Source organism: Pocillopora verrucosa, chromosome 9 (assembly GCF_036669915.1).
Source record: "Pocillopora verrucosa isolate sample1 chromosome 9, ASM3666991v2, whole genome shotgun sequence".
In the NCBI taxonomy this organism is placed as follows: domain Eukaryota; kingdom Metazoa; phylum Cnidaria; class Anthozoa; order Scleractinia; family Pocilloporidae; genus Pocillopora; species Pocillopora verrucosa.
The window spans coordinates 13,263,856-13,277,048 of NC_089320.1; the positions used below are offsets into that span (position 1 = coordinate 13,263,856).

Consider the following 13,193-nt stretch of genomic DNA (forward strand, 5'->3'; position numbering starts at 1 on the left):
TTTACAATCCGTCCCTCTCCGGTGTTCACGGTGGTCAGTGGCCATTGAATTAGCCCAGATCCCAAAATAGCTTCTCGTAATAACACCACTGTGAAATATTAGTGGCTTATAAGGGAACAATCAATATTAATCGTTGGGGGGGGGGGCATCACATGGAATGGAGGGAGGCTCAGTCGCTGATAGAGTTTTAAGGGGACACTATAGAAAATGGATTGCAAATAAAACGGGGGGGGGGGGACGGGTGCATGAGAATATTACAGAGCCTTAAGTGAGGATAAGGGAAATTTTATCATGATGTCCAAAATCTTCTGGTCCCTCCAGGCGTCATTACAAGCTTGTGCGCGGCATATGATCGGAGTAATTGGCTTCATTTCCAAAGGTATCAAGTAGCGTCTTGAATTAGTGAAGCTTTTTTTCATTCCCATGATGTTTTCATTCGATTCAAGAGTGATACTTAAAGGTGAAATTTACAACCAGTCAACCAATGGGAAAGTCTTAACCAGATGCAGATTATTGCCTTGAACCTCTGACTCCCGAGCAAAAAAACCTCAGACGCAAAATTTGACGGAGGAAACGGAGCATAGATAGAACTTAATTTTTCTTACTGTAATAAAACGGGGTTTGCAAATCAACGGTTATATCTTCATCCATAAAATATTCCCTCGATTACTTGAATCAAGTCGAGATCAAACGCTGAAAAGAATAGTAGACCTAATACTGTGTTGAACAACTGACGTCACCTGTTTTCCAACCCCTGGGATTGTCTGTCTGCAGAGAAATGGCATTTCCGAACTCCTAGAAATATGAAATTATTAAAGGATATGCCCTCGGATTTCCGTTAAGGTTCCTGTCTTCGCTGTTTGTGGTATGTTTTCATCTGAAAGTATTCCGCAGCGAAAATTACATGCTATGTTCATTCTCATTGAATGACTGGTCGTCGAGTCTGAGTGGAAACAAAAGGTGAAAGTAGAGGAGACGCAGAAAAGAGGTGTACAAGAAAGACAAGTGCTTTGAAGCTCGTTTAATGACGTAGCATTTTCATTTATTTCAAGCACTCTGAACCATCATAGCGAGAGATCGATAAGTAGGTTAATTTCGCTTCGTCAAAGTACACATAACGCCATCCTTGGGTCGAAGCGTGACTCTTTCATGAACATCGCGTGACTGTCCAGGTACCAAAGAAAAATTGAACGTCTGAAGGAAGCGTGACAACAAAACCTTGGCCTCGATCTGTTTAATGGCAAATTCAAAGGGAAAAAAGCATCATGAAATAAACTCTCCTGTTCATTGGTGTGAAGATAATATGTCGAAAATCGTTTGATAAAATTTATTATTATTTACATTGCTCTCTGTCTTGTCACTCTACAATTTAAAGGATCAATATCAGTATCTGGGCAACTGCCCACCTACCCCTCCCTTAACCCAACATTAACCTTAAATTGTTGTCAATTGACTGTTGTTGAGTTAAGGGAGGGGTAGGTGGGCAGTTGCCCAGATACTGATATTGATCCAATTTAAAAAAGAACAAGGTAATGTAGAGATCAAAACCAATTCTTACCACCAACCCCTTTTTGATACAGGTCGGGTTGTTCTGTTCCAGCTTACAAAATCCTCTTTAAAAATGATTTGCAACGCGCACTGGGACAGAAACGGGATCCTCCCTTAGGGAGGGGGTACTACCAAAAGTAGGTGTGCCTAATTGTTTTACAAGTACAATAGATGGAAAAAGAAAAGTGGATCACTAGCCCCACCCCACTTTACTGAATACTCCCTAGTTGCCTTACCTGTGCAAAGTTTTGTCCGATACAGTTCCGGGGTCCAAGTGAAAACGGGAAGTAATTGTAATGAGAACTAAATGCGGCATTGGAAAAAACAAAATTCTTCATACATTAGTTTGAAGTTCCTTTTTTCATTTGAGACACCTACAGTTGCGTTGTATACCGGGGATAATGATAAAGCTCGCTTCTTACAACAACATGGCCAGTTTACTCTCGTTTTCTGTAGTTCCTTTCGCTTATATAATGTAGGTCCTAATGACGTACATAGAACATTACACATAAGAAAAGAATTGTGGATAGGTTCTCGTTTAATCGCACAAGCGTATTCGAGTCAAAGGTCACGTAACAGTTTGCATGAGCGAATACAACTAACCAGCCCGTAAAGAGTAGCACTATATACCTCTTCAATTGTTCTTCATCGTCAAATCTGTAAGGATTGAATTCCTCTGGCTTAGTCCAGTACTTAGGAGATCGGCTGCTGGCAAAGGTACTCAACTAGAAATCAATAAGCACATTCTATTTCTTTTGGGGGAGTAAAAGGAGAGATCGTAATGACAAGTTTGTTCTAAAAAGTTGAAGAGCCTTGAAGAAAAAATTGCACAACTCAAATAGTGCAGCACTGAAGCGGTCATTGTTTTTACTAATTGATTTACGTAGAAAAGGAATAATCCTGATCAAAATTGACAGAGAATATTTGACATGGTGTTCTGAGCTGTGTTAGCTCATTCTGTCGATTGTGAAATATACATGCTGCACACGGTTTGCAAAACCGCTCATGAGCCAAATAACCCTGTGTAAAAGCTACGAAAATTATGAAAATTGAGATGATGGCCGATTCTCGTCAACAGAAGGGGAAGGAGCTACAGAACAGTCTGAAGATAAATTTGAAATTTGCGTCAACAGAAAACAATTGCAAGATTGAACATACGTTAGAAACTGCAACAAAAAAAAAAAGCAAAACAAAATAAAACAAACAAACAATAAACCTACAAACTAACAGACAGACAGATAGAGACGTATATAGAGACAGTGACAGAGACAGACAGAGACAGACAGAGACAGGAACAGAGACAGAGACATACAGACAGACAGGCAGATAGACAAGTAAAGCTAAGTAAACTGACATAAAGACAGACACAAAGTCAAACAGACATCCAAGATGAAAACAAACCGCGTTATGGAAAAATACTGTACCATGATAGGAACGTTAGCAGGTATTTTGTATCCTCCAATTTCTGCATCCTTTTCACACATTCGTAGTGAACCAGCAGCTGCTGGAGGGTATAGTCGTAAAGTTTCCTTTAGTACCTATTATAAATAACAAGCAGTTGAGGTTATGATCTGTGGCGGATACACATCATCATAAATCATGTTGACAACATAGTCATAAAAAAAAAGTTTAAAAAGGAAGCGCTATTAACTAAATAACTTTACCTTTACGTTTAATACCGCGCTTTTCGACCGAGAGTCAGGAAACAAAACTAAAGTAATCACTACGTCTAATAAGAATAAAGGAGGATGTTATTAAGACCCAATGAGAACTCATAGCAAAGACAAGCACTGAACAGTTTAAGCGCGGGAAAACAGGTGTGAAAGAGTGGTGTTTGGTTTTAGTTTTGTATCTCATTGGTTGAGAGGGTGGTGCAAGTTTCTCGACCAATCAAAGCTCGAAGAAATGGAAAAGCGATGCAATTCAGGATTACTTTTGCCAGTAAATTGAAAATTGTTGAGAGGTATCTAGGAAAGTACTGCCACTTGTCGTTAAGCTCTGCGGTTTTCGATTTGACTTATTTCTCTTCTATGTTTGCGGGCAATTTCGCCAGAGAATTCAGAAAATACACTAAAAAATACATCTAAACTGTAGCTACAAGCCATGAAATATTTAACCCAAAAACTGAGGAAATTTAAGGTTTCAGAGAAAAACCAACGATCCTTAACGAATGTATAGACGGACCATTGTGACCCTAACACTCGTTCGTGTTCGAGGTATTTCCCTTTCCTGACTGTCACATTGTCAGGGAGAGTGTTGAAATCCGTCTTAGATCGCAGTTTTAAAGAGCACCTGGTTCTTATGGGCCTGCCTCCTCCTTCTTCCTATTTTTCTTTCTCACAGAGGCAGAGTTATTGCAATCGGTAAAAGTCTGGTGAATTCACTAGCATCTGTGTGTTTTCTTTTTCCGGTTCAAAAAAGGTTAACAAAAAAAGAAGCGTTACCAGCCCGAGTTGTTTGAGTTTGGCCAGGTCATCAAACGCAACATGCTGTTTAGGTCCCAGAACATCATGTATTTCTTCCAACAAACTAGACAAGAAAAAAAAAGATTACGATGGGACGTAGTTTGTCTGTGACATTCCCACAGACAAACTAAAATTTAACGAAAATCCAGAAAGAAAACTCCTAAAACTCAGGTTTTTACGCTACATGTTTTGTTGAGGTTTCCGACCTGATAGTGCACGTCTTTCAACACCCTCAATCCATTCAGCCACAGTATATAAACGTATATAAACACGGGAACAGATGATTGTGTACGTTCAGGGAGTTATCGACATGTACTGCGACAACGTTGATTTCATCTTTGAATTTTACAAGCTTTTCAAACTCTGAAGCCACATGGAGGGAAAAAGGCAAATGTCGTGTTACATTTTAATGGTGTACGGCAACTTGAGGGGTGTTCAACAAGAGAAATGTTCAGGGGTTCAAAATTACCTTGGCTTAAAATTCGACAATTCAACTTAACGGTCACATCAACTTTCGTATAACCACCAATACCCCCGTAGCCCCCGCGCAAGTCACCAGCCACCCCCGGGGTTTCCTTCCCCTCAAAATTGGTTGGTCTTTAAGTCTTACCTGTCAACTATCTCCGGATGATTTCCCAGCTCAAGAACACAAAAGCTTAACAAACTGGCTGTAGTTTCGTGACCTTGAAAAATGATAATGAAAATAGTTAATAAACATTAAGAATATGCGACTGCTGCGTGGAGAGATAGGGAGGGTTTTTTTTTCACATTTACGTGTAACGTGTCTTACCAGCAATGAAGAAAGTAACGAAATCATCCAACATGTCCTCAATGTCGAAGTTTGGAACTGATTCTAGAAAATTCAATAGATAAAAGAATATTTATCAGACTAACTGATACACTCACTGGTTGAATGACCAACTAAATGACTGGCTGACTAAGTGACTGACTGACTGACCAACTGACTGAGTGACTGACTGACTGACCAACTGACTAAGTGACTGAGTGACTGACCAACTGACTGAGTGACTGACTGACTGACTGTCTGACTGGTTGACTGACTGACTGACTGACAAACTGGCTGACCGACTGACTGACAGACCGACTGACCTGCTATCTGACCGACTGACTGACTAAACTAACTGACCATCTTGACTTCTGACTGAATGACAGACTGACCCACTGACTGACTGCCTTATTAAGCAACTGACTGACTGACTGGCTGACTGACTGACAGACTGACCGACCAACTGACCCGCTAACTGACCGACTGACTGACTGACTGACTAACTCACTGACCAACGGAATGACTGACTAAACCAACCGACTGTCTTGACTTACAGACTGAATGACTGACTGATTGACCCACTGACTGACTGCCTTACTGACTGACTAACTGACTGACTGATGGCTTGATGGACTGACCAACTAACTGACTGAATAACTGACTGACTGACTAACTAACCGACTGACCAACTGACTGACTGACTGAATGGCTGGCTGACTGACTGACTGACTGCACCAACCAACTAACTGACTGACTGACTGACTGACCGACTGACCTTCTGTACTGACTGACTGACCAACTGAATGAATTAATAACTGACTGACTGACTGACCAACTGACCGACCGACTGCCTGACTAACTGAGTGAGTGAGTGACGGACTGACTGACTGACTTACATACTCACTGACTGACTGAGTGACTTAGCAACTGAGTGGCTGAGAGACTGATTAACACCTTGCTGTTGAATAATTCGTTGTAATATATCATCAGGGACCTCTTCTCCTCTTGCCATGGCATGCTTTCTCGCTTCAATCACTTTCCTTCCAGTTTCACGCAAAAATTTTACTGCCTTTACCACGCGCCATTGGTATAGATATTGGAAAACGTTCCACTAAAAAAATTTGAACAAACCAAAGAGTAGATGCGTTTATGTAGCACGGGTTAAAATAAACTGGGATCAATGTCAGTATCTAAGCAACTGCGCACCTACCCCTAACTAAGATGGTGGCAGCTTGGAGCGCTGTATTAATTTATTTATTGATTTATTAGTCTATATGGCCCAATAACACGAATTAAATACCTTGTGAAAAGGGTTCATTTGTGAAACGTGAACTCCTTCAAAGCTCAGAGAAACTGCATCTCTAAATGTCGTATCCTTTCCGCTCATAACATCTACGTCCATGCCAAAAGCAACCTACATAATGACAAAGAATTGAAAAAGAAGATGCTCCTTTAACCATTAAAAAAATAACAAAGTAACTCTCCAGAAACTCATGCTCGCAGATATTTTTTATCGTTTTCCACTAGCCTAAGAGTAGACCCTTATTTTTCGCGCCGCAGGACATGCGCTTCTCCGCCCGCGGAGGCAATTTATATCAACGTGTTCCTGATGCATGAACCGATATCAATTGATATTCAAAAAGATTCATCATCAACTATTCATCAACTAGATATTCAAAAAGATTCATCATCAACTATTCATCAACTAGATATTCAAAAATACCACGCCGACCTCCTGAAACGATATTCCGACTATTACTGAAAACTGCAAAAGATGTGTCCATGACACCATGTTTGGCGTCTAATTGTTTATGCTTTGTAGTTTAACTACAAAAAGAAATTTATAATTGGCACTCAAACACACCGTTAAGACAGTATGTACATCTTGCTGATGAGTGGACAGGAATTATGATAATCACAAATCTTGTAGAAGTGAGATGATTTACGCATAACGCCTGTTTATGCCGGCATAATGTTCAATGATTGGTCGAAACACACCCTAATGTTTGGAAAATAACTGTTGATATTCTAGCCAAGTGATAATCCCTACAAGCCTTTCCTTAAAATCTGAAAAAGGAGGTTGTTAAGTATGTTACGTTTTAATTTCCCCCGAATGAATCTGTCTGATTTATCATTGGTTCATTATGAAAAATTCCCTTTGATCTGATTGGCTGCTATGGTTAGTTTAGTTTCGTTTTCAAAATGCTTGATTGAAATGCGCTCTGACACGATTAGTACACAAGGCCAGCTCAGGTGTTACCTTGCAAATGATATCCAAGGCTGCATGACCAAACTGTTCAAGTATGCAAACTTCTGTTTTCCCATCGGCCATTTTACCCAGATGAGAGATGAGGAGATCAGCCGTGGCATTAAAAGAACTCATCAAATCTTTAAGGTACCTGTCGGTGAGAAAATGATTTAAACAAGATAGAGTGAAGTATATGCATATTACATCTCAGGAAAATTAAATGTAAGTTCTTCACTGTACATCTACAAATGCAAGAAACTTACATTATTAAATAGAATATAAAAGATGGCCAATTTTGAGCTTGGTAAAGAAATAGACAAATATGTTTTTCATCTTGTAATGAGCACGGGAAAAAGAAAACAATTCTGAGTTCACATGAGGAATCACATATCAACTTTGTATTGGCCATGCTCACTACAGAGTCCTTGTGGCTCAGTGGTAGGGCATAGGAATGGGAAGGTCTGAGGTTCAATTCCTCATGTGGACTAAAAATTTTTTCTTTGTCCCATGTTCATGACAAGACAAAAAACATCTTTCTCTAACACTATCATTATATACAAAATTGAAAGTATACACAATAATTAACACTTGCAAAACTAACAATACAAGCATTGCTTATTCTTTTCCTAAACATATCAATACAAAGCTCATGATAATACTAAAACCAGCTTGTTTTAAAAAAGTTTGATAATAACTTAGCAGCAAATGTATTGTCGTAGTGTTTCAGGTGTACCTTATGAAAAGCAAGCCATAATTTAGCCTTTCACCCCCAAGGATGATTGAAAAGGGGTTTCTCCTTTCAACACCTTCACCCAGAAAGATTATGAGAAGAAAGGAAAATGTTCAGAAGAGGTATCTATATGGTTTGATTTAGCACCATATTTTTTTAAGCTGAAATTATAAGAGGTATGGCAGACAATGTGGGGAACTGATATTTAGATCCTAAAAGTAAAAGGGTTGACAAACTCCCAAAGTTTCCAGAAAATTAGATCTTGCTACTTAACTAGCCATACTTACTTGCGATGAAAAGCTGGGTTCATTAAGCCACGTCTTTGTTTCCAGACCTCATTATTCACATTGGTTGCCAGACCATTACCAAGAAATCTGAAAAAATGTACATCTCATGGTGAAAAAGGCTTCGCTACAGGTCACCCAAAGCCAATCTTATTGTAAATATCACAGCATTGACTTCACATGTAAAAAGTCTTCATACAAAACTGATTCACATGTGCTACCTATGTCTTACCCAGTTCTGTGGCAACCAGAAGTAACACCATCCTTCTTGGATGGGACACCACTCTGTGACAGGTTAACCCTGCCCCCTGCCCGCTGCCCCCTCCCCCACCCCCTCTACTCTACCCAAAGATGCAAAATTACCATCAGCCTTCTAATTTTGTAGTTTTGGGTATGTGCTGTGACAGTAAAGCTACGAATACAACATGGTGAACTTGGCCAGTACAGTTTAAATGCACATCTTTTCATCTGGAAACCAGCCCAGATTTGTCATAATCAACCAAGTGATCTTTGCAGTAATGCACACTATACTTAAGCAGTAGTGGCAAGATGGTTTTGCAAATACCAAAACCTCAAGACCTGTGAGACTTGGTGGAAACCATCCCCAGTACAATATCAAGTTTATGAGTAAGAACACTAAACCTTGCCCCTTAAAATTTTGTCACACTGTCCAAATTAGATAGCAAAGAGGACAAACAGAGATTCTTTACTTCCATTTTAGACCAAACTGTGGTTTCTAACACCTGCAATGTTCTTATACTTTTAAGTTAAAGAGTCCCTTGCTCTAGCTGGCAGAAACATGACAAACCACAATAAAAATTACACTCCCAGACACATCTGTTGGAACACCTACTGTCTCCCCCCGCCACTCTCAATGTTGGTCTACAAGATGGCATAGAGACATTGGGGATTAACAACACTGAGTGAGGGAAAAAAAAAACATCATAGATGCTGATCCTATGTATGAACTTTGTAATGTCCTTGCTCGTCATAGAGTCTCTGAGGCTTAGTGGTAGAGCGTTAGAGCACAGAATTTGAAAGTCTGAGGTTTAATTCCTCATGGGATGTCATGATATTTTTCTTTGTCCCATGCTTGTGACAAGACAAAAAACACCTTCTCTATTTCTTTACTGTGCTCTCATTATCATACACGTTATTCAGGAGAAGTGACATCTCAACTAATTATGTCTGGGAGTGTAGCTATAAAATTCAAAACAAACTTTAATAGGTTCACATAAAGTACATTTACCTTTGCCCAAAGAGATAGCCAAGAGCAGAATAGGCTAAGAAGTGCTTGGGGAGGTTAGAGGTAACAAGAATGTCCTATGAAAAATTGAAAGAAAAAACAATTTTCTGGCCTACAATCTGAAAGACATCCAAAGCTATGCACGGAGGTCAAGCTTGAAAAATCAATCAAAGGTGAAACATAACTATCTTATACACACACCTTTCAATTTTTGTTTCCATGCATAAGTAAATGTACATTTAAAAATCAACATTAATCACTGTATTTTTACTGATGAATGACTGGTAATTCTTGGAAATTGTTATATTTCCTGGATATTACAGAAAAAAGCTTCAGAAGTGTTTCTTAATTAAGACATGCGAAAGCACAAATTACCTGATTTAAAACACCAAAATCACAAAAATTATCACACCTTCCACATTTGCGTTTCAAGGAGCCCAATTACAAAGAGTTTTTTGTCCAGATTATTTAGTTTCCAATATATACTATTATGAAACTCAAATCAATTTGTTTCAGGTAAACTGTATAAGTTGTACTGAAATTAATCTATTCAACTAAATCATTGTGGAAGTTAAAATCGACTTCAAGCTTCAAACTTAATTTGAAGTCTGTTAAAAAACTCAATAGTAATATATATACCTATTTATTGGCTGTATAAGTTTATAATGTGTCACATTTGCTCAACAAGTACCTTCACCATCTCTGGATCAGTTATTACAATAAAGGGGAAATGCATAAACCAACACACAAAAATTGCACCATATTCGATATGCCTGTATAAAAAAAAAAAAGAACAGTCAAATCATAAAAATAATTTAGTTAAAAATAAAAAATTAATTTGCCATTAAGTCAACCTCAACTCAAAATTTATTTATGATCTAGAATATAAAATCACATTTACCAAAGTACTTAACCCTTTAACCCCTAAGAGTGACTAGTATCTAATTTCTCCTTACAATATCATCCCTGAAACACACTTTAAGGTCAAAAGAAAAAGGGAAATGATCACCTTGTAAAGGTCTTGAAGCATAACTATGTTTATGAAGTTCAAATTTTGTCACCTTTTCAAACTTCTTTAATTCCCCCAAGACCTTCAAAAATACCATAATTAAAACTAAAACTAGCTCATATCTTCAGCACTGTTAATAGAACAGTTATAAGAATTCACTCCTTAACACTGTGACACAAGAAGTTACTCACCACTGTAGAAATAAGCTGTGAATGGGATTTCCTGCATCACGGCATGCAATAACGTCTTTTGTGTGCCCAGAGAAGAAACTTTAAAAAGTGAAAAAAAAAAGAAAAGAAAAAAGAAACTAAACAAACATTGTGTGTAGAGTTGTTTGGTGGGAATGCTTTTGCGAAAAATTCCTTTCAAATTTTCTTCCTTGTTATTCCTCTTTAAGTTTCTGAGAGAGACATAAAGCAACTGATACAGTTGAGAGCTTGACTCATTTCTTGGCTCTCTACAACCCCCTTCACCCCTCCCCCCTCCCCCAGCACTATAGAGAAGATTTTAGGGGTACTATTGTGAAAGACCCAAGAGAAAGGAGAGTTTGAAAGGGGGTCACATACCAAGATAAGGTTAGCAATGGACCAAAGTTTTGACTAAGGACAAAAAATCTTGCCAGTTACAATTGATGTACAGCCAGAAGCCCAGCAAAAAAAATTGCACTGGTCATGTAAACTATTTTTCAAGAGGAAATATTCTACAAGTAAAGAGAAAAGATCCCTTTCAAGGAAATTTTAAGTTCTAAGTGTGAAATAATTTCCTTTAAACAGAAAATGAAGTAGACATCTGTTACCTTCAGTTAATACGTAATATTTTAAACAACTAAGTGGTTCAAAACAATATAATGCTGTATTCCCTTAAATAAGCACCTGGTTGATTCTTTAAAACTTTGGCTAAAGGAATGGCCACTTATTGAAAGGAGGGCACTTAATTGAGGAGGTTGCTTATTAACTAAGTGCAATAATATGATGAAAACTCAGAGATGCACATGAAGGAACTCTGCAAGCACATGGAGGAGGAAATAACTGGAAGTGAATTTAACTGATAGGAAACTATTCTCCCATTCTGATTCCCTTGTAGTTCAAGTTTAAATTGGCCTAAATGAGGTGGCAATGAAAAAAGGTTTTCCTTGTTTCCTTAATATTTAGGAAAGTTAGGGAAGAAATGGGGGGGGGGGGGGGGAGAAGAGAGGGAGTTCATGCAAGGGGGACCCTTGATCAACTTTTAATGGCTTGGGAGAGGGTTCTTATGTCGGGGAGGGTATTAGAGCATAGGCACTTATTTGAAAAAATACAGTGACTGAGGAGGGGTAGAAAGGAGGGATAAAGGATAAGCGAATCAATATCTGTATCTGGGCAACTGCCCACCTACCCCTCCCCTAACTCAAGAACAGTCAATTGATAACAAGTCAGGGTTAATGTTGGGTTAGGGGAGGGGTAGGTGAGCAGTTGCCCAGATACAGATATTGATATTGATCCGGATAAGTTAAGGTAGACTTGGGAGAAAGACTATGTTCCCTAACTTCCATAGAATACTAAAGCTCCCTAATTCTCTACATATGATGTTTATGGGGCATATAGCAGCAAAAGCTCTCCTGTCGGGTCATTCTTCTTGTTGCAGGAAATTCGATTGCACCATAATGAAGTGACAGGTTGACTGCCTTTCTCAAAGTCGCATCCCGTGCATTAGTATTTAATACACCCAGTTCTTTCTCAAGATTATAATTTCGCCAATTATCAAAGGAGCTACCTTTACTTTATGCGATTCAATTTGTGTGCAACGGTACGCCAATTGTTCTTGCAACGTACATTCTAAGCAGGGGTTACATTGGTTCCCAAATCTTTGTGTCCTTCTAAGACTGTCACATAAAGTTCCTAACTGTTACTGATGCAGGCCTTTCAACGTTGTACACGCACAAATTTGCCACGAACGGCATACGAAGAAATATGATACCCGATGAGCAAATTATCCATAAGATACAGTCATAATTAAGAGGGCAGGTTTAGCCAGAAGTGGAAATAAGAGATGTAAGTTGAACAAAATAAACATCTCACCTCGTCAGTGGCGCAGATGGTATGTGGGCAAATTTGCGCCTTAAATGAGCTATATATAGCGCAAAAATACAGATAAGGACCAGCAATAAGGCGATCAGGGCACCAAGTGCAAAAAAAATCTGGTACAACATCGCGTGAGTGTAGGTCTACTCGGGGAAACTCCTCGGCTCTGCAACTTCTGCAAGAGATTACAACAGACGCGCATGGGAGACCTGGTAACGAATTCTTCGGGTCTTGCAAAATTTTAAAATCTACCAGATCGGGAAAGAAAAACACTTTCCTAATATAACCAGATGACTCTCTTGGAAGGAAGTGTAAAATTCAGATCGTGAATTCCATATTAAAAATGTTCCTATTAATTTTTCTTTTTCTCTAGCAAGATAATTTCAACTGTAAATATGATTTACAGCTTTTGCCATTGACCAAGTGATTGAAAGGAACCACACAACTACACACTGTTCTTATCAAGTGTATGACCATATCAGTCAGTGTGGAATCAAATCTGTGGAGAGTTCTGGCTCTCAAGGAGCCTGTCATTAGCGATTGGCTCTCTTCGCTGTTTGATGACCTGTGATGCTGTTTTGGTTTTTCCTCGCATCTTGACCAATTAGTGTCGTGTTATATACTTATTCATGAGGCACTGTTTGCAGTTTTAAAGTAATTGTTCACCTTAACACCATTTTGAAGCCAAATTTTAGCTTTTCAATACCTGTGGCAATAGGTATTTCTTCTTGTTTAAACAATAATAACTTCATGTACCAAGGCTTCTTTGTGTAAGATGTACCTCCTTGAGCCTAGCCATAACATCCCTTCACCCAC

At 38.7% G+C, this 13,193-nt stretch overlaps 1 protein-coding gene across 1 annotated transcript; it reads right to left on the reverse strand.

Moving 5' to 3' along the window:
* Positions 1-1,036: 1,036 nt before the first annotated feature.
* Positions 1,037-12,557, reverse strand: LOC131775340 (cholesterol 24-hydroxylase). The gene is made up of 15 exons (XM_059091444.2): positions 12,375-12,557; positions 10,509-10,586; positions 10,000-10,081; positions 9,312-9,385; positions 8,066-8,152; positions 7,061-7,199; positions 6,101-6,214; positions 5,755-5,911; positions 4,804-4,866; positions 4,624-4,696; positions 3,993-4,077; positions 2,973-3,086; positions 2,179-2,273; positions 1,785-1,851; positions 1,037-1,230 (listed from the first exon to the last, which is right to left on the reverse strand). Exons 1-15 carry the CDS (start codon positions 12,503-12,505, stop codon positions 1,090-1,092), a joined length of 1,500 nt encoding a protein of 499 aa, XP_058947427.2. The 5' UTR covers positions 12,506-12,557; the 3' UTR covers positions 1,037-1,089.
* Positions 12,558-13,193: the final 636 nt, after the last annotated feature.

Excerpts from the sequence above, each read along its gene's own strand:
- LOC131775340 (XM_059091444.2), bottom strand. The coding sequence starts at position 12,505 with ATGTTGTACCAGATTTTTTTTGCACTTGGTGCCCTGATCGCCTTATTG. Across the intron at positions 8,153-9,311 it reads GGCTATCTCTTTGGGCAAAG|ATTTCTTGGTAATGGTCTGG; the intron begins GTAAATGTACTT and ends ACATTTTTTCAG. Across the intron at positions 6,215-7,060 it reads CCTTGGATATCATTTGCAAG|GTTGCTTTTGGCATGGACGT; the intron begins GTAACACCTGAG and ends GTCATTATGTAG.